Source organism: Chelonia mydas, chromosome 3, assembly GCF_015237465.2.
Source record: "Chelonia mydas isolate rCheMyd1 chromosome 3, rCheMyd1.pri.v2, whole genome shotgun sequence".
Lineage (NCBI taxonomy): Eukaryota > Metazoa > Chordata > Testudines > Cheloniidae > Chelonia > Chelonia mydas.
Genome location: NC_057851.1, coordinates 100689717 through 100711628, shown reverse-complemented (window position 1 = coordinate 100711628; position 21912 = coordinate 100689717). Strand labels below are relative to the sequence as shown.

General features: G+C 42.9%; 1 protein-coding gene across 1 annotated transcript in view; it reads right to left on the bottom strand.

Annotated features, from left to right (window-relative positions):
* The window catches only part of LOC102935805 (vacuolar protein 8), a 48528-nt gene extending 31236 nt beyond the window's left edge, over positions 1-17292 (bottom strand). Inside the window, exons 1-4 of the mRNA XM_007058066.4 lie at positions 15218-17292; positions 4407-4526; positions 3211-3330; positions 2202-2321 (exon numbers count right to left, since the gene is read on the bottom strand). Coding sequence (XP_007058128.3) covers positions 2202-2321; positions 3211-3330; positions 4407-4526; positions 15218-15443 — 586 coding nt within the window. The 5' untranslated portion in view covers positions 15444-17292. The remainder of the gene's footprint in view (positions 1-2201; positions 2322-3210; positions 3331-4406; positions 4527-15217) is intronic.
* Between the last annotated feature and the right edge of the window lie 4620 nt (positions 17293-21912).

Here is a 21912-nt window from a genome sequence, read left to right as displayed (position 1 = left end):
TATTGTTTATGCTAGAGTTACTGTTGGCTGTTTTACCTTCACTTAGTACAGTGCATCTCGTTCTATCCCTTTTGCTTGCTTTGGCAATATTCCTGTGTTTTCATACACCCCTTTTGGTTCTTGAACTGTGATTCCTTTGAACCTATAGTCAGACCCTATTACTACTTCCAGGCTTCCTTCTAACTAAGATTTCTGTGTTAATAACACTCATTGACTTCATAGGCTTACACCAGAGATGAATTTGGACCAATAACTTGAGACCCCAGAGGCGGGGGGAAGGGATGCAGGCGGGTTGGGATGGGGAGGGATGCAGTGAGGGGATGGGAGTACAGCCCCATTCCCAACACTCGGAGACGGGGATACACATGCCTCGAACTCCTGGGTGCCGGCGATGGGGCGACAGACAGACTGTGGTTCGCTGCAGGGCACGTGCCACAGCTCGAGCCCAGACACACGAGGAGCGCGAGGAGAAGAGGGCCAGGCAACAGCGGAAGATGTGCACGCCACATGACCCCTCAACATCCGCCTGCTGAGTGCTCGTAAGTCATGCTCATGCTAGTTTCCCCCCTGCCCTGACCCAGCCAATGGGAGCTGCACCTGTGGGAGGGGGGTGGGGCAGCACGTGGATCCCCCTGGCTGCCCCTAAGGCTAGGAGCCATACATGCCGGCTGTTTCCCAACCAGGGAGCTGCGCGGCAGCTAGCACGGAGCCTGCCAGCCCCACTGTGTGGTGTGGCACCACCCCCAAGTGGACAGTCAACAGCGTGGTCAGCAGTGCTGACTGGAGCCGCCAGGATCCCTTTTTGATTGGGCATTCTGGTCCAAAACCGGACACCTGGTCACCCTAGGCCCCGGCCCTGGAGCTCCTGTGGCCAGGGAGAGACTCTCCCCGGCCCTGGGCTGCTGTGGCAAGAGAAGGCTGGGGGCAGTTCTCTCTCCCTGCTGCAGCCCCATGGCAGCCTGCACCCCAAATCCCTCATACCCAGCCCCACTCCAGAACCGCACCCCCAGCCAGAGCCCTCAACCCCCACACCCAAATCCTCTGCCCCAGCCCAGAGCTCCCTCCTGCCCCCCCAAACCTCTCATCCCTGGCCCCTCCTCAGAGCCCGCACCCCCAGCCAGAGCCCTCAACCCCTGCACCAAAATCCTCTGCCCCAGCCCTGAGCCCTCTCCTATGCTCCGAACCCCTTGGCCCCACCCCCACTACACATGACCTCCATATTGGTGCACATAACAAAATTCATTCCACACATGGACATAAAAAATTAGTCACATTGTTGCCAACCCCTTTTGCAATCTAGTTCTCCATCTTTGCCATTTTTTTTTACCCCGGTTAGTAATCTTGTGCCATATTATGCTGTCACTTGAATCAATGGAGAGTTCTAGCTCAAAGGTGAAGTAATGTCTAGGACTGATTACTCCAAGCCACTGACTGTTAAGATGGCTGGGGGCGGGAAACAATGACAACAACAACCTGAAGCATCTGCAGAGGACTTCAAATGTGGCTTCAGAGGGTGTTATGTATACGCTTTCATTCAGAAATCCTATGCTGACCTTGGAAAGAACTGACCTTTTGCTCTCTTTCTTCTTAATGGATTTCATTTCTGCTTATGTTCTTGGCCACTCTTTAAAGCTGGCAATTGTTGGATATCTCAGCTTCCTTAGGTATCATCTGCTGTCATAATTATAGACAGCTTCACTTTCCTTCGTTGCTTGGGAGCTTATTGCCAGATGAGGGAGGGTGCACTACTGTTCTTAAACTCAGAATCCTTAGATTTAGAATTTAGTAATTTTTTAAAATTTTAAATGATTCTCTTAAAGATTGAATGTGCTTCCATGCTAATTTTATTTTAGGATTGTAGAGCACAGTAAGTGTCTTATATGAAGAGCTTTATTCAAAGGGAAATGACTTTGAGTTTTTCTCAGATAAACCCTTTAAGATCTTGAACTAGTTAGAACTAGGTTGTATTCTAGGTACTGAGTTCTTATACCACCCACATCACCATAGTCTCTGAGCAACTTCCAGAAGTGCACTAACTTTGGATGTCAAATGGATTAACTTTATCATGGGTGAATAATGAAACTTCCAGATGCATCATGTGACTACTCTATTTACAAGTGGTTATTTCACATGCAGGTGTTGTGACATATGAATCGAATTTGTTCATTACAGCAAATAAAGGAAAAAGACATTGTACTGACCTGAGGCAGCCAAAGTCATTATGCAGGCACAGGAGTTGCACTGGACAGCGGAGTCCCCTGACTCGAGCAGCTCCAGAATTGGCTCAAGTAAACCCATTTGGACAACTAGTTCTTTGTTTACTATTCAGAGACAAATAAAATGGTGACTAGCTAACACATCCTTTATAGGTGCAAAAATTATATCTTCTCTTAGATTCCTTTGGAGTCTGTATATTATTTTATGCAAAATGAATTTAGCATTGAAATAGATTGGAATTTATTGCACCAAAATGCACATGGATATAATGTTTTATTTGAAAGTTCAGGTGATCAATTTTTTTAGATTTCTTTACTACTGTATAACTGTATATAAACCTGGCTCTGTATTATTCTGTAAAGTGACTTCAGATATATCAAAAATTGTAAGAGATCCTTGTTATAGATTCTATCTGAGGCCCATAATTTTTATTATTCATACGCAAATAGTGACACTCCATAACTTACAGCAAGTCACCAAAGATAATGGGCTAGATTCATACTAGCTTGATGCTGGCTTCTGCTGGTGCAGGGTAATGTAATGGAACATCTACATTGGTATGGCTCCAAGGGAGGGCAGCAGTGGTACCACTGCCTGTCTCACCATGTAGATGAAATTCCTGCCCTGCTAACCCAGAGAGTGTAGTGAGCTTTCCTGGTGTAGGGCAATGTCATCTATAACTCCCTGGTCCAGCCAGAGTGAAGCTAGTCCTGTTTTATAAAGAAATAAGTGAATCTTTCAAAAAATAAATCTCCTTTTTCCCCCAAAGCAGAAAATAAGATCCAGCTAGCTGTAACAGAAAAAATAAGCATTATTTAAAAGTCAGACTTTGATTCTAAAACTATATTTGTTGCTGAAAAGACAACTGCAGTGTTCTCAATCAGGCGTGATGAAAACCGAGTGTGAGTACTGGTACTCTAAACATAAATTGGGTCTTGGTGAACAGAGAAATCTGTTTCCACCAAGAGCAGAGATCTCTTGATATTTACTCACTGTTTCCTTCCAGCAAAAAGTTTACGAGGGACAGGGAAGACATCTGCTGAACCTCCATGTCACTGGACTGCAGTAAAGCATAATAGGGTTCCAAATGCTCAGCAGGCAGCTGGGTGTTTACTGTAGAAATGAGGAAATAATGAACAAGTCTCTCCACTCTGTCATTTCTTCATGTACCTTCAGGCTGAGGTGCTACCATAGTCAAATACTGTGCATTTATATTCCAGTGTCATTAAGGAGATCAGGCCAAGCTGCTCACTAGCACTTTTAATAATCAGATATTTTAGAAATATTATTTGCCAAACATGGGGAAGAAGGGGAGAAACAGAAATTACTGTTAATGTCTAGCTACCAAACAAGTGTCTCTGCCCCATATCAGATCCTAGTTTGGATGACTGTGTGTGCTTTTCAGCCGTAAGAAACATATACTGTAAAGACATCAGGCCAAACTGATGTAACTTTATTGGATCAAGGGAGTTGCACATGTGTAGCCAAGGGGAGAATTTGACCCATTTTCTGATGTACAAACTGTTGAATACTCATCTTATAGAAAAAGTATTTACTCACTGTTCCTCTCCACTGTCCCTACTTTGTCTGTTACCTCTCAACTCAAAATCCTGAATCCTTTCACATAAAGTCTGATGTGAGAAACCTCAATATCCAACTTTGAGCTGGACAGTCTCTGCTGGACAGTTGTGTGCTGACTCCTGCTCATGGACCATCTCAAAAACTTCCATCAAAGAGCTATTGCAAATGCCTTGTTCCTGAATCTTCACTACCATCTGGCCTCTAGGTTGTCATCTCCTGGGGTTCCACAGTATAGCCCTAATAGGACACTTCCTCTGCTTGCTCCCATGATAGCCTATGCTGTGTAACTTATGGGGAGTTCAGAGTACGTCCAATTCAAATGTAATGCGCATATCCTATAAAGGCTGTGTTGAAATTCTACAGAATTGTCATAGTTATAAAGGTGACTTTATGTCTCTGGTAGGCACCAGTATCATCTGCCTATAATAAAACCAGATGTCACTTGTTCTACAAGTGACTCTGCACATATGAAACTATGACAGCACTTCCTTTGCAACAAGAGATTGAAAAAAGATCTTAAATTCATAAAAGAGCTTAACAGTTTTGGAAAAAACTTGTTTAGTTATATTTATAAAAATCTTCAAATGCACCGGAAGGAGCTTACTTACAGTGCTGACTCATATGCAAGTAATACAGAGCAGCAGACTGCTGTAAATCAGGGTTTTCTGAAAATGCTAAGGTCCTCAGAGCTTCCAGGGAGTCCCTTCCAAATGGTGACATTTCAAAACCTGCGGAACATACAATGACAGCACAGATTTAGTTAATCATGAAAAGGTTTTGTGTATGAGGAGTTCAGAATTCCCAGGGATTAAAAGCAGCCGGCAACCCAGAACACAAACATATGGACTAGCATATTGGAATGGACTACAGCAAGTCTACTCTGGTATCACATCTCCAACAGTGGCCAGTATCAAATGCTTCAGAAGACGGTTTGATAAACCGCGTAGTGGATAACCTGGAATAATCTGCCCTAGAAGCTTCTTCCAAACCACTGGCGGTTAGTGGTTGGAAGCAAGACCATTTATATCCCTTATACGCCTTTTACCGTCTAATGTAAATGTGGATGTTCTTGCTATAAACGCTTTTTTGAATCTACTATGCCCCTGGTTAAATGATATCTTGTGATCATGGGTTCTGGAGCTTATGTATATGTTGTATGAAAGTATTTCCTTTTCTTGGTTTTAAATGTATTTTCATTAAGTGTCCTGTTAGTATTATGAAAAAGGGGCAACTGGAATGAAGAAATGAGCTGTAATAGCACTTGCCTCACACTCAACTTCCACCAGCCATCAAATAGGATGGTTGCCCTTAAATATAAAATTAGTGTTCTACAATTACCACCTCAAATACTGCAATATCATAATTAATGCAAACTGTAATGGTTTTGCACCATTCTTGCAAAATACTATAGTACATTTTTATAAGGCTGGAGTGGAGTGGAATGGAGAGTAAAAGAAATGTCCAGCAATAAAAACTGCTGAAAAGGAAATACATTTCTAAAAAGTTCATTCTTAGTTCATGGAAACCACTGCCTCAAGATATAGTTTTAGCCAAGAGGTTAGCACAGTGCAATAAAGGATTAAGTATTTATATGGATTACAGAACCATCTATTTTAGGCAGGCTAGAAGGGATATAAACTCTAATGCTTCAGTACATAAACCAGCCACTTATTCAAGTCATTAGAAGCTGTTGACACTTCAAGTGTAAAAAACTCCTACCTTCCGGATTAAGTAACTGGGCCTCAGACAAGCATTGATTATTATTAATTTTGGTTATTAATGAGCAACCATTATACAAGAAAAGATTAGCCAATATTTGTAGATTAAAAAAAACTTTTAAAGATTAAATTCTGCTTCTGGAAAGTTGAGTGGCTGAATCTCCCAGTTGTCTATGTATCGCTGGATAGGAGAATGCCCTTAATACAGATCTTGCTATGCTGCACGGGCTAATGAATGAGTTTCATAACTTCATTATCAAATGTGAAGTCTGTACTAGGGTCCAAATTCTGCCCTCAAATACTGACTCACGGATCTCAGTGAAGATAATGGGATTTGTAATAGGACATGTGAGACAGAATTTGGCCCTCAGTTTTTATTCAGTCCATGAAGTCAAAACTCCCATTTCTTTGGGAGTTTTGCCCGATTAGAATCTGAAGACTGAATCACCACCTCCTGAGGTAGAACCTACAAGAGAGAGCCAAGGAAGGAGGAAAACTCCAAGGTTTCCCCTGTGGAATTTCCTCACGTCATTCTGTGAGGACAGCAAGATTTAGCCACAGCATGAACCACAGTTCTACTCAAACAGGTTGGCTCTTGGGAATTCCTCAAAGCTGCAGAGGTACTGTGCCTCCACAGCAGCTCTAGGCCCCCTGCAGCTCTGCCCTGGCTGCCTAGCATCAAAGAAGCTGCACTGCTAAGGACTCCTCAGCAGGTGCCTGCCCCTAGGTCTCCACTTCAAGGATCCCATCAGAGAGGAAGAGGCTTCTCAAGAAAGGTAATATAACTGCTTCTGAGAATATTGAATTTTCCCCTATGTTTCTATTGGGTGCTGAGAAACTCCAGCCTACCCACTTCTCCCTACCACCTCCCAACCCTCATTCTCTGCACCTAACACACCAATGGATCCTAGGACCTGAAGACAGTCCTCTGTGACATCTAGGGGAGGTGGAAAGAATACTGCTGCAGAAATAGGTGTCCCTTCTTCTGCATGTGAAGGAGGAAATCCATGCCCGGAGGGGCCCCTCTACCCAAAGATACTATCATGCTGTGAATAAAGACTTAGAATTTGACCCATAGTTAATGTTCAACCATTAGTGAACTGTATCATCAGGATGGGCCCACCTGAAGGTATGTAGAATGTGATACTAATTAAGACTAGCATTATCTGAAGCAAATTCATGCATGTTCCAGATAAGTAGTATTGCAACAATTAATCTGAAAGATTTTTCCATGGTTGATCATCCCAGACAAGGTTATCCCTGTCACACAAAAAACAAACACCTCTACTGGCCCCTCTGTCAAGGTGTATTTATGTTGCAAAAGAAAAGAGTAGAGAGAGTAGCATTTTGTGCCTTGCTAAGTGCACATTAATGGAAATAGAAGGCTCATATTTTATAAATGCAATACCAGCATATTTTGTATAGCCACTTTGGGACGAAGACTATAATGCAAAGCACTGTACAGAACTAAGCAACAGAACAGAGAAGGGTTGGGGCAAAGGGAGAAAGACATGTTTTTATCTTGGACTTTTAAAGAATGAGAATTAACCAAGTGGACAGATACAGGAAGGTTTTCCTTGATTGCAGGAATTGAAAAGTAAAATGTTCTCACATCATTGGTGGTGTAACTATATAGAGAGACAGAGAGGAGGCCTCTGCTAGAGGAACAGAGGGATCTGGGAGCAGAGATGAGAGCTAATCTATGAAATACAGAAAAGCCATAAGGAATTTTATACATTTTGGTAATTTTGAACTGATGAATAGGAATCCAGTGAAGCTGTATAAGAATGATGTGGTCACACATTTTTGTACACATGAGAAGTCACACAACTGAATTCTACATATGCTGGCCTATGGAGGGATGAGCCTTCACCTGGACAGGCATAAAGAAGGGAGTTGCAATAATTATGGTAGAAAGAAAATGCTGCCAATAAACCTGTATATTAATAATATGGGTGATAGTTAAGGTTAAAGAAAGAAATATGATGACCAATGGGGAGAAGACAGAAAGAGCACCTAACCAAGAATTTAATACCGTGGGATTCTACAGAGGCAGGGAGTTGGCCCAGGGAAGAGCCACCAGTTTTGTAGAACTGGAATTAACACAGGAGGAACTAGAGATGTCTGTGCTGTTTTGTAAATGGAATGGGCCACAGAGTTCAGCTCAAACAAAAAAGAAAAGTCTTCCTAAGCAGGTCATTAACTACATGAAGAAAGTGGTTTCCATGCTATGACAAGAGTGAAAGTATAAAAGCCACCAATTGCAGCTAACATGAAACAGCATCAGCTATCCTCTCTCCACATCCAATTTCATAGCACAAAAGTAGTGAAACGAAACCTTTCCTATCAATTCACAGGCTAGTGTCTACAAAGAGTGGCTACAGGATAGAGAGCTGAAATAGGACTTGAGAGACCTGGGTTCACGTCCTAGCTTCACCAGTAGACTCCTGGGCACTTTAGGCAAGTCACTCTTATCCCTGTACCTCAGCTTCCCTATTTGTATAATGGAGAGAATGGTACTTTGTAGAGCATGTTAAGATCTGAAGATGGAAAACCATCTTATAGCTCTCTCAATAATATATAATCTAGTTTTCTATGGACGTTCCCCTTTTCTTCTCTAAACTAAGAAAATTCAGAATAAACTATTTTTAAACATAAAGTCACTAGGAGCCACAAAATGTAAAGTTAAGAAAATGCAAAATTTGCATACCAGTATTCAAAAAAGTATGTAATAATTTAGCTGCTAAACTCCAATGCTAATTACTGGGTATAATGTGGCTAAAGTATCAGACACATTTTCAGTGGACGGGACAGTGGAAGTAATGGGAGAAGTGGCAGAAGCATGATGCACGCTGGTTATTCTGCACTGCTGGGTAGTTTATAGAGAGCGTTGATACTTAGGTTATGTCTACACTATGAAATTAGGTCGATTTTATAGAAGTCGATCTTTAGAAATTGATTTTATACAGTCTATTGTGTATGTCCCCACTAAGCGCAGTAGGTCGGCAGAGTGTGTCCTCAATACCATGGCTAGCATCAACTCACAGAGCAGTGCACTGTGGATAGCTATCCCACAGTTCCTGCAGCCTCTGCTGCCCATTGGAATTCTGGGTTAAGCTCCCAATGCCTGATGGGGCAAAAACATTGTCATGGGTGGTTTTGAGTACATGTCGTCAGTCTCCACTCCCTCCCTCTATGAAAGCAACTGCAGACACTCATTTCATGCCTTTTTTCCTGGGTTACCCATGCAGACGCCATAGCAAGGCAAGCATGGAGCCCACTCAGCTCACTGCTGCTGTTGTGAGCATTGTAAACACCTTGCGCATTACCCTGCAGTATGTGCAAAACAAGCACAGACTGGTGGGACCACATAGTGTTGCAGGTCTGGGATGATTCCCAGTGGCTGTGAAACTTTCACATGTGTAAAGCCACTTTCCTTGAACTTTGTGAGTTGCTTTCCCCCGCCCTGAAGCGCAGGAATACCAAGATGAGAGCTGCCCTGACAGTTGAGAAGCAAGTGGCAATAGCAACTGTGGAAGCTTGCAACACCAGACTGCTACCGGTCAGTCGGGAATCAGTTTGGAGTGGGCAAATCTACCGTGGGGATTGCTGTGATCCAAGTAGCCAATGCAATCACTGACATTCTGCTATCAAGGGTAGTGACTCTGGAAAATGTGCAGGTCATAGTGGATGGCTTTGCTGCAATGGGGTTCCCTAACTGTGGTGGGGTGATATACAGAATGCATATCCCTATCTTGACACCGGACCATCTTGCCAACCAGTACGTAAACCGCAAGGGGTACTTCTCAATGGTGCTGAAAGCCCTGGTGGATCACAAGGGATGTTTCACCGACATCAGTATGGGATGGCTGGGAAAGGTGCATGATGCTCGCATCTTTAGGAACTCTGGGCTGTTCAAGCAGCTGCAAGAAGGGACTTATTTCCCAGACCAGAAAATTACCACTGGGGATGTTGAAATGCCAATAGTTATTCTTGGGGACCCAGCCTACCCCTTGCTCCCATGACTCATGAAGCCGTATACAGGCAGCCTGGACAGTAGTAAGGAGCATTTCAACTATAGGCTGGGCAAGTGCAGAATGGTGGTAGAATGTGCCTTTGGACGTTTAAAACCTCGCTGGCACTGTTTGCTGACTAGGTTAGACCTCAGCGCAACCAACATTCCCATTGTTACTGCTGCTTGTTGTGTGCTCCATAATATATGTGAGAGTAAGGGGGAGACATTTATGGTGGGGTGGGAGGTTGCAAATCGCCTGGCGGCCGATTTTGAGCAGCTAGACACCAGGGTGATTAGAGGAGCACAGCTAGGCACGCTGCGCATCAGAGAGGCTTTGAAAACCAGTTTCATGACTGGCCAGGCTACGGTGTGACAGTTGTGTGTGTTTCTCCTTGCTGCAAACCCGCCTCCTATTTTTATTTTAATTCCCTGTGAGTCAACCACCCTCCCCCCTTCAGTCACAGCTGGCAAAGAAAATAAAGTAACTATTGTTTTGAAACCATGCATTCTTTCTTTATGAATTAAAAAAAAAGGTGAGATAACTGACAAGGTAGCCCGGATGGTATGGTGTGGGGGAGGAGGGAAGGACAAGGGCACATTGCTTATTGTAGCCACACTACGTCGCAAAACTGTTTGAATGACAGCCTTCTGTTGCTTGGGACATCGTTTGGAGTGGAGTGGCTGGTGCCCGGAGCCTCCCCAACATGTTCTTGGGCGTCTGGGTGAGGAGGATATGGAACTTGGGGAGGAGGGCAGGCGGTTATACAATGGATGCAGCAGGGGGTCTGTGCTCTTGTTGGCTTTTCTGCAGCTCTACCAGACGCCTCATCATGTCCGTTTGCTCCCCCATTAGCCTCAGCATCGCCTCCTGCCTCTGCTCATTGCGGTCACTTAATGCTTTCCTGGCCTCTGCCACTGAATGCCTCCATGCATTAAGCTGTGCCCTATCAGTGCGGAAGGACTCCATGAGCTCGGAAAACATGTCATCGTGAGTGTGGTTTTTTTGCCTTCTAATCTGCTATAACCTCAGGGACGAAGATGATAGGGGGAGCATAGAAACATTTGCACCTGCGGGGGGATAAAAAGGGAGAGTAAAATTTAAGATGATACATTTCTGAGAACAAAAGGGAGACTTTTTCACAGTGAATCAAGCAATTCACAGCAGACAGCACATGTGCTTTAGGTACAAGGTCTCATTTTGCCTTTTATATTGAGCGCCTGCCGGTATGGTGACATATCACACATGCTGGGCAACAGAATTCAGTTTCCAGGCAGCCATGGTAAGCCAAAGGGAATGTGGGGTTGGCTTCTTACCCCTTCATAACATGTGGGAATGGTTTCAAACTGCAGCGCCCTCCTTTCCCATAGCAAGCGATGCTGGTTGGGTTTCACATTTAAAAGGGGTGGCTGCGGTTTTCAGGTGGATGTGCAGCACACACCTCACCCCATCCCACCGCGTGACTATTCTCTGGGATGATCCATTTTAGCCAAACGCAAACAGCCCAGCATGAACAGGGTCCTTTTACTGTTCCTTTACAAAAAATCCCCTATTTCAACCAGGTGACTATGAATTATATCACTCTCCTGAGGCTAACACAGAAAGATATAGGCCGAATGTTGCTTTAATGTGACCAAAACCCAGGACCATTCGCTGCCATGCTTTGTGATGCAATGATTCCAGACTACTTGCTACTGGCTTGGCGTGGTAAAGTGTCCTACCATGGAGGATGAAATAAGGCAGCCCTCTGCAGAAACCTTCTGCAAAGGCTTTCAGAGTACCTCCAGGAGCTTCATGGAGATGTCCCCGGAAGATTCCCACTCCATCCCCAGACACGTTAACAGAGTTTTCCAGTAGCTGTACTGGCTGCGAATGTATCCCAAGTCTTCAGGGCAAATCAAACATTAAACACTATTGCTTTTAAACCCTGTACTGTAGTTACAAATGTGCACCCACCAGAGGTGCCTTCTCCGGCTTCAGGGTCGGGGATCCCGCCTTGGGAGGGTATTGGCTCCAGGGTGATGAAAAGGTCCTGGCTGCTGGGGAGAACGGATTCACCACTTGCCTGCTGCACAATCTTCTCCTCTATCTCATCCACAAAATCCTCCTCCGTGTTGCATGAGACTCCCCCCTTGCAGGTGTCCACGGACAGTGGTGGGGTAGTGGTAGGGTCCCCCCCTAGAATGCTATGCAGCTGATCATAGAAGTGGCATGTATGGGGCTCTGACCCAGAGTGACCATTTGCCTCCTTTGCCTTTTGGTAAGCTTGCCTGAGCTCCTTAACTTTCACGCAGCACTGCTGTGTATCCCTGTTGTAGCCTCTCTCCACCATGCGCTGTGCGATTTTGGCATGTGTATATATATTAGCATTTCTTCTTTTTGATCGGAGTTTGGCCTGCACAGATTTTTCTCCCCATTCAGCAATCAGATCTAGCGTCTCCCTTTCGGTCCATGCTGGAGCTCGATTGCAATTCTGGGGGCACTGCATGGTCACCTGTACTGCTGAGCTCGCCACGCTGACCAAACAGGAAATGAAATTCAGAATTTCCCAGGGCTTTTCCTGTGTACCTGGCTAGTGCATCAGAGTTCAAAGTGCTGTCCAGAGCGGTCACATTGGAGCACTCTGGGATAGCTCCCAGAGGCCAATACTGTCGAATTGTGTCTGCACCACCCCAAATTCGACCCAGCACGGTCAATTTTAGCGCGACTCCCCTCACCAGGGAAGAGTACAGAAGTCGATTTTAAGAGCCCTTTAGGTCGACGGAACGCAGTTGGTTGTGTAGGCGCAATCATTTTAAAATCAACCTAACGCAGCTAAATTCAACCTAACCCCTTAGTGTAGACCCAGGCTTAGTATGCTGCTGTAGCTTACGTTAAGGATTGCTCCAATCCTCAACTCCCTCCAAAAAAACAGTAGACACTGGTAACGTGAGCCACCTTTGCCCCTTCTCAACTCAGCTACAGTCCACAATCAAGGCTGCTACCTCTCTGGACCATCACAGATGGCCCAGTCACTACTTGTGACTCTCAGTAAGAATAAAAAAGAAACAAGAAGGAACAACGCTCACCTGATGCAAATCAAAGTTATTTGCATGGTGGCCTTTGTAGAGAAACAAGTCATCACAGATATGTGCAGTCATATTACAGATACAGTATTTGAATATCAGTTGGACCATATTTGTGGCTGCTTTTCTGCTCGAATAGCTAATTAAGGACAGTGTTAAGAATCATGAGCCTTTCTAGCTGCTGGCTCAAACAAAGGTGTTGCAATAATCTTTGTTTGTGGTGTTAGTCCATTGCTGAAGCAAAGATAGCATCTTTCAAACAAGGGATTAATATACTGCACCAAAAAGAACAAGGGAGTGTTGTTATAGTCAGAGCACTTAATGCAAATTTCATAATAAATCATCCTTTGTCTTTTAGCTCTTTGAGCTGAAATATTCCATGCTTGGTCTATTCCTAAAGATGATTTAGTAGGAGACTTCAGTAGAAAATAACCCTGACAATAATAGCAACCTCTAACTTTAGGTGATTTATGCATTTTCTCAAAAATAATCTATCCAATCTCTCTCAATATTTTTATTCCTTTAAGAGCTGGTTGGTCTTTTGAAAGAAAGCAGTATCCCAGCTGACTTTGTTCAAAAAATACAGGACTTTATGCCTCCCTAATCACTGGCTGAGACCATTTATACTCTATGAACCTAGCTGTGCTCTCAGATATGCTAGTTTCATTCTGATGTACGTAAATGGGTATTTGACTCTATAAACTCTTAGTGAAATAACTAGTGGGAAATAGCATGCATGTTAAAAGCGTTCAAGTCACCTTTATCATAAGCTTATTTTCTATCACTTCCTAACGCATATAGAGGCACAATAATGCACTGTACTGATGAATTTCTCACTCTGTTTCCCGTCCCCGCATACTCTGTGATGTCGCACTCTGCTGGAACACATTCCAGGAGTTGTGAGTAAGCAGGAGTGTGGCCAATGGGTCCAAAAAGGGTTAAGGTCCCACCAGCTAAATCTCCAGTGCAGATGGGGCACAGTAGTCTGTGGACACTACTGCAACCAATAGATTGCAGTAGCTGCTGCTGCAGGCTGACTGCACAGATAGCCTGCACTTTCCCTCTCATTTTGGGGTCAGGAGAGGCCTTTCCATGTAAAGACTGTATACTTAAAGTTTTAGACAAGGAACTGGGATCACCCATATTTTGGGGGTTCTAACACTATTTTCCTTTTCTGTGGCAAATGGAATGTCATGATAAATCTCAAGCAGCTTGGTACTGCTAAAGAAAACCAGTAATAGACATTATTTTATTAATGATTGATAAGAAGCTGTACTTGCATCCTTCTCTTCTCTCTTTGTGTCCACATTGGCCAGGGGATTTTAAAAAGTGCAGTGAATTTTTGAAAATGTGGACAGACAGGCAATGCATTGCCCCAGGAACCATTCCCACCATATATGTAGCTGCTATTTTCTATGAGTAACCCTACCTTATTTCTGTATTAGGTGCATTGACATAAAAATACAAAGAGAGGTTTGGATCCTTTGGATCCTTGCCTTCCCCTCAACATTTATCTCATAAAGATTGGATGATCCCTGCAATCTTTCTTGCATTCAGTACTGCTTGTCTTCATATTGAGCATATATGCCTATTGTCTCAACAAAACAGCCTCTTCCTTTTATCCCCGTCTATCAAGATGAGTGGAAACTATGCTTTGTGGGCCTGATCCCATTCGGTGCAGAGGGCCCTCAAGTTCCACTGAAAGTTGAGCCACTTCAACACCACACACAAAGTGTCCTCCCAGAATCAGGCTGCATTTATGTTGTTTCGTAGGAGCACAACAAGCTCAGAAACAAATTCAGGGCAGAGGGGTAGGAATGAGTATATTCTGATAAAGGATAATTCTTATAAGAATATTTAGTGCACAAATCCAACTCCTGTACATAAAAACACAGAGACCCTCATCGAGATGACTAGCTGGTAAATGAATGAATCAGATAAAGTATGTGATGACAAAGATTATGTGGTAAACATATGAGAAAATTAAAGTGGATCTGTTAAATGAATATATTCTGTGAGTACGAAAGCAGAACAGTTTTATCTAACGCTAGCATCATCTAAAATCCTGTCACATACATAGACTTAATTTGTAGTTGTGTGATTAAAGAATTGGATCATTCTGTTTCCAGCACTGTAACTCCAATAAATGGGAAGGGGAGACAAGGCAAAGATTCAGATCCCTCCCACTAACCAGATAAACTTTAGTCTTAATTTCTAGAAGACTCTGAATTATGAAACATGTTTTTTGTGTACAAATCAGGTTATGCATTTGTAGGGTGACCAGATGTCCTGACTTTATAAGGACAGTGCTGATTTTTGGGTCTTTTTCTTATATAGACTCGTATTACCCCCCCATCCCCGTCCCAATTTTTCACATTTGCTGTCTGGTCATCCTATGCATTTGTAGCTCTGTCACAGTGGAAAGTTATTGATCATTTTGATGCAGCTCTTTATTATGCTACTTGAACCCTCAGTTTCCCAAATATAGCAGGAAAAGCACTGTAGCTTTATCCCTGTACCACAGCACTGAACTGCACAAACCCAAGTTGGAACAAACAGCAGTTTCATCAGTAGTCCATTGTCATTATGTAGAAAAAAATCACCCCAAATAACTGCCCCTCACCTGTTTCAATGTGCTGTAGAAATTCTCGCACCATCTCCTTTTCGTGTGGCTGAAGGACAGGTTTGTATAGCTGTCTGGCTTCAGAGCTCTTTCGTTTTAGGCAGGAGCATTCACTTATCAGAATCAAATATTCCTTTATGTTCTGTATCAGACTTGAGGACATCCTCTTCACAAGGGACACAAAGTCCTGAAGCAACTTCACACAGTTTTCACACAGTTGAGCCATTTTTACTTTACTTGTTCTGATACCAACACAAAGTCAGAGAGAAAAAGGGAGAGATATGGAAAGAGTAGCTTCTTCACACCTTCACCACTTTTTGCATTAAATTGTTGCTTCTGTGTTGGTGTGTGTTACAGATCTTGATTTACCCAACACTGTCATAACACTCTAGAGCCACTGCAAAACTGCTAAGTTATTTCCTATGTGCAAACAAACTGCATGGTACAACAAAACTTAACTGTCAACAGTATGCTCCTTGTGAGGTCTGTAAGGTGTTAGTTTAAAGGCTGGAACAGAGCCGCGTACAAATCACTGTTTCTCTGCATTAGATGAAGAAAAATAAAGCGATCACACAAAACTGTTCCATAAATAACAAATGAAATTTATTGAAACAACTATCAAAGTCTTCACAACTCAGAGACAGTGAAAGCCTCTGGAATAATGGACAAAGAAGGCTGTGGTTATGTAAAGTGACATCACAGCTGAAGGCAAGGCACCACCTTCTCCACATCTCTTTTGCCAATAGGAAAGGTATACCAAAAAAAAAAAAAAAAAAATCAACAAACAGGTTTTTCCAGTTTCTACTGAAGTTTAGACAGGAACAAAGGCACCATCTGGATAGGCAGATAGTTCATAACTGCTTCAAATAAAATGTCCATGAAGAATGAAAAAACTGAGAAAATGTGTAAATACAAATATCAAAAGTGTACTTAGAATTATAGTTTATATCCTGACAAACAAAATCTGGGAAAAGATATGTGGAAAAATAGACTATATGTAAATCAAAAGTGATCAAGCCTCATCCTGAGGGGAAGCAAGGGGAAGTCCAATTCCCCTTGTTAAAATTAACTACTTTATTTATTTCTCTGTGCAGGAAGAGAGAACGGTTAGGCAGGAGAGTGCTTCCCCCCTCCTCTATATTCCTTTATGCAATTTCACTGCTCTAGGTGCAAGTGCCTTCTCCTCTACAGATACATTTTTATGAAAGACACCATTCAAAATAAGGTATGATATTTTAAATATTCCAGAGGCTTCCTGTAAAATCTGAGCTGATTCTAGACCTCTTTGTTAGGCAATGAATTTGTGTTGGTGTGCTGAGTGGTCACTTAAGCCAGGCTTCCTATATCAATGTATTTAATAGATCTGTCATGGATATATATACCACTTCATTTGAAGCACTTGCTTGTAAGCTTTAAAGACTCGTTTCTATACTTAGGGTAGGAGTTTAAAAAATTCCTAAGTCACCTAGGAGCACAAATCACACTGACTTTCAGTAGAACTTGTGCTCCTAAATCTCTTGCTTTTGGAAATCCCTCTTTGTCTACTATGCTTAACTCTATCAACAGTATCTCACAGTTTTTATTTGGATATTTAGGGATATAGCTATTTGGGTGATATTTAGATCCCTAAAAATGTATGCCATTCAGTCCAAATCAACAGCTACACATGGTTCCCTATATCCCCAATAGATGTGGGCCTCCCTGTACCTTTTAGTTAGCCTTTATGAGGAAGACTTTTAAAGGCAGCGTATCTCCTTGCTATTCAATCCAGTGGTGTCTTCTGGCTACTTCCTGCAAGATGTTCAAAGACTGTCCAGCTGGCCCATTCTCTTCATTACTGTTTCTTAGGGGATGGGGAAGCAGGGTTAGGAATGTCTGCCTGCTCCCTTCTCACGTCTGCCAAATCCACCTTATAAGGATCTTCTAGGAGATGGGCCAGCTGCCCAGTCACATATTCTGCAGCAACAGAACCCAGAGACTCACTGCTATGTTCTGCTGCTACCACCACTGGCCCTTCAAACTTTGCAATTAGGATGGATGTCCAAGACAGCAATGTGCGGAGGTATAAAAAACCCCCTCAGAATCCATCAACTTCCGCTTTTGTATCTAATTCAACCCTGGTGAACAGATGTGCCAAGTTTCACTCATGTAGGATTAGTTTTAAGGTCATTTTTAAAGTGTCTACATGAAAAAAGCAGCAGGATTTTAAAGAGATACAATAATGTATTAATTAATAATATTTGCTTTTCTATAACACCTTCCATCTGAAGATTTCAAAGTGGTTTACAGAGAGATAAGGTAGGTGAGGTAATATCTTTTATTGGACCAACTTCTGCTTGTGGAAGGTACAAGCTTTTGAGCTACACAGAGTTCTTCTTCAGGTCTGGGGAAGGAAATCAGGGTGTCTGACCTAAATACAAGACACAGATTGTTAAGCATAAGGGGTAATACATGTTGTAGGAGGCCAGCTGAAAAGAAGTGGACAATTAGAGATTGGATTGTTATGCATAAGGGGGTTGAAGTGGGCAATTAAGGGTAGCAGGCAGTCTGATGCATTACAAATTGTCGTAATGAGCCATAAAACAAGAGTCCCTGTTAAGTCAATGGTGATTGTAGTGTAGCAAAGTTATGAATTTAAGTTCCCAGACTCACCATTTGAAGGTGTTATGAGGATTTCTTTGAAGGTGACTATTGAAAGTGAAAATATGAAGTGATCACTTTGTGAGAAATGTTCACCCATGGGTGATATGTTGTTTTATTTTTTTTTGGTCTTTTATCATTTTCTGTGAGAGTTCATTCGAAAGCGTAGTGATTGTCTGATTTCACCCACATAGTTGTTATTGGGGCATTTGATGCACTGGATGAGGTACATGATATTGTGACAGGCATATGTGGGACCCATGAATCTTAAAAGGTGTGGTGTGGCTGGTGCTGATCATCACAGCAGTGGAGATATGTCTGCAGGTTTTGCATCCATTGTTCTGGCAGGGTCTGATGCCGGTTTGAGTTGGTGGGTCCTGGTCTGTGGGGAGCTTGCTTTTGATGATGAGCTTGGCAAGGTTGCTGTTGTTTAGGCCAGAAGAGAGTGTTCAGGAAAGATTTCTTTCAGGTCGGGTCCCCATCAAATATGGGCTGTAATTGTTTCAAGATGCCTTGTATGGATTCCAGTGTGGGCTCAGAGGTTTTTTGTTTCGTTTCTTTCCCTGTATTGAAGCAGATTCTCCAGGGTATTTGGGTTGCTCATTCCATGGTGAAATCTATTTTTTTTATGAAGTGTCCTTGTTTAGTAAAGGCAATTTTAACTGTGTGTAGGTGTGTATCCCGGACTTTCTCTTTGGAGGAAATTCTGTGGTTTCTGAAGACCTGGCTGCAGATAACAACAGATTTTTTGGTGTGTCTGGGAGGGATCTGTGGAGGTAAGGGTGAGCTTGTATATACAGTAACTCCTCACTTAAAGTCGTCCAGGTTAACGTTGTTTTGTTGTTACGTCGCTGATCTATTGGAGAACATACTCATTTAAAGATGCACAATGTTTACTTATAACGTTGTTTAGCCTTGGGGATTTGGAACTAGGGTGGGCCGGCAGCCCCCCATCAGCTCCTCTCCAGCCCCCCCCCCAGCACCTCCTGCCCGCCGGTGGCCCTGTGGATCCTCCCTCCCCCCCTCCCTCCCCATGCCTCCCACCCGCAGCAATCAGCTGTTTCGTGGCATTCAGGAGGCTGGGGAGAGGAGCAAGGATGTGGTGCACGTGGGAGGAGGAGGTGGAACAGGGGCAGGAAGAGGTGAGGCAGGGTCTTGGGGGAAGGGGTGGAGTGGGGGCGGGCCTGGGGCAGAGCTGGTGATTGAGCATCCCCAGCACTTTGGACAGAACAGCAAGAGGAGCAGCCGGACGATCCAACCTCTTTCATCCTCTGACTCCATCACCTCAACCAAGCTTCACAGTCATCATTGCTGAGTACAGTATTAAATTGTTTAAAATTTTTTAAAACTTATACTGTATATGTATATAATGTCTTTTGTCTGGCAAAAAAAATTCTCTGGAACCTAACTCCCCCTTTTACATTAATTCTTATGGGGAAATTGGATTTGCTTAACATCATTATGCTTAAAGTCACATTTTTCAAGAATGTAACTACAACATTAAGCAAGGAGTTACTGTAGTCTTTTGTAGGATTCCATTGTTGAAGCTAATCGTGGTGTCCAGGAAGTTGATGCGGTGAGAGAGTTTGATGGATGGGTGGTGGTGGTTGAAGTTGTGGTGGAAATCTATGAGGGAGTTTAGGTTGTTTGACCTAGGGATGAAAACATAATTGATGTATCTCAGGTCTATCACTGGTTTCGTGGTGCATTTTTTCAGAAATTCTTCCCTGAGGTGGCCCACGAAGAGGCTGGCATATTGGGGAGCCATCCTAGTAACTATGGCTGTTTCCATGGTTTGGACAAAATGTTTGTTGTTAAACGTGAAGTTGTGGGCGAGGATGAAATGGATGAGTTTGGCAATGATTTTGGGTGGATTTCTGAACACTGTACATTACCTTATAGGTATTTGAGGCAGGCAGCAATGCCAACATGGTGAGTGACGGTGTATAGGGAGGTGACATCCATGGTGGCAAAGATGGTCTTCTGTAGGGGAGGTTGTGGAGTTTCTGGAGGAAGTCAGTAGTGCTTTGGAGAAAGCTGGTCCTTTGTGTGGTGAGTGGATTGAGGATGGTTTCCTGACATTTCTTCAGACATGAGGGGTCTGCCTGGGTTCCCTGGTTTGTGTATCTTGGGAAGGGGGGAATTTAGGGAAGTAGAACGTACTTACCCAAACCCAACCAGAATAACAGGGCTAATATATCTATTCTGTGAAAGTGCCAACAGCTCTTTAATTCCATATATATATATATATATATATATATATATATATATATATAAGAGACAAGATCCTCTACCTGCATAGTTTCCACTAGAAGCAGGACGAGGTATTCACTGAGAGCTGACTTAGATGAAAGAGTGCCATCTACTGAATCATCATCTTTATTTCTTTCCCTATAATTTGTCCAATCCATAGATTGACACAGCCTAATACTACTAGGTTTGTGAGACTAAACACAATGATAACGTGAAATGACATAGCTAGAACAACAACCAGTCGGAGAACATTTCAATCTCTTTGGTCACTCGATTACAGACCTAAAAGTGGCAATTCTTTAAAAAAAAAAAAAAAAACCTTCAAAAACAGACTCCAACAATAGACTGCTGAATTGGAATGAATTTGAAAACTGGATACAATTAACTTAGGCTTGAATAAAGACTGGGAGTGGATGTGTCATTACACAAAGTAAAACTATTTCCCCATGTTTATTCCCCCTCCCCCACTGTTCCTCAGACATTCTTGTCAAATGCTGGAAATGGCCCACCTTGATTATCACTACAAAAGGTTCTCTTCCTCCCCCCCCCCCCCCCCCCCCCTGCTGGTAATAGCTCACCTTACCTGATCACTCTCATTACAGTGTGTATGGTAACACCCATTGTTTCATGTTCTCCGTGTATATAAATCTCCCCACTGTATTTTCCACTGAATGTATCCGATGAAGTGAGCTGTAGCTCATGAAAGCTTATGCTCAAATAAATTTGTTAGTCTCTAAGGTGCCACGAGTAATCCTTTTCTTTTTGCAGATACAGACTAACACAGCTGCTACTCTGATAGCTGGAAGGGTTAATCTCAGGCTTTTGTACAGAAAAGCTAAACCTTAACACAGCTCAGATTCAAATTTTGCTATCACTTATGATGGAGTAAACTTGGAGTAACTCCACTGATTTCAGTGGAGTTGCTCCAACTTTACACTGGTATCAATGAGAAAAACTCAATCTCTGTGCCCTGAAATATCTTTGGGAGTGGGGCTACATCATCACATTGTAATGTTGCAATGCACCATGCCATGCCAACACTGCTCTTAGACCTCAGAAGGATCTTGACCATAGATCCTCAGAAACTCACCTTTCAGCTTTAGAAATGTGAATATGTGAAGGAGCTCAGCTAACACACAAAACAGTGGTTCTCAAATTTTTTGTACTCAAACTTTCACATAGCAAGCCTCTGAGTGCTACCCCCTTATAAATTAAAAAAACATTTTGAAATATATTTAACACCATTATAAATGCTGTAGGCAAAGTGGGGTTTGGGGTGGAGGCTGACAGCTCGCAACCCCTCATGTAATAATCTCACAACCCCCTGAGGGGTCCCGACCCCCAGTTTGAGAACCCCTGACATAGAATATTCCTTCAGTCTGAACAACTGTTCTTCTGTGCACCAAGAACTGAGATGAGACCATGATGACGGAATCCATTTAAAACAGAATCTGTAAGAAGGCCATAGAGCGAAGACAGAAGATTCTTTTTAATGGCCTGAGTTAGTGCAGAAAAAAGGGTGAGGGAACTTTTTCCTATGGAGAGGAATCAAAGATCAGAAGTAAGGGGCAAAAGTAAAAACCCACCAAATTAGTGTTATTTTATTATGTACTCAACTTTGTGGCATATGAATGCACTACCTACATTCAAGTATCACAATGAGCAGCCACAGTTCATGTTTGTTGCAGTGGCAGTGCTGCAACCATTAAGGTGAATTCCCTCCTGCTCCCTCTTCTCACATATTATATTGGTGTACTGCAACAAAGCAATATGCAAACATCTGCTGCAAAAGCTACTGCAGT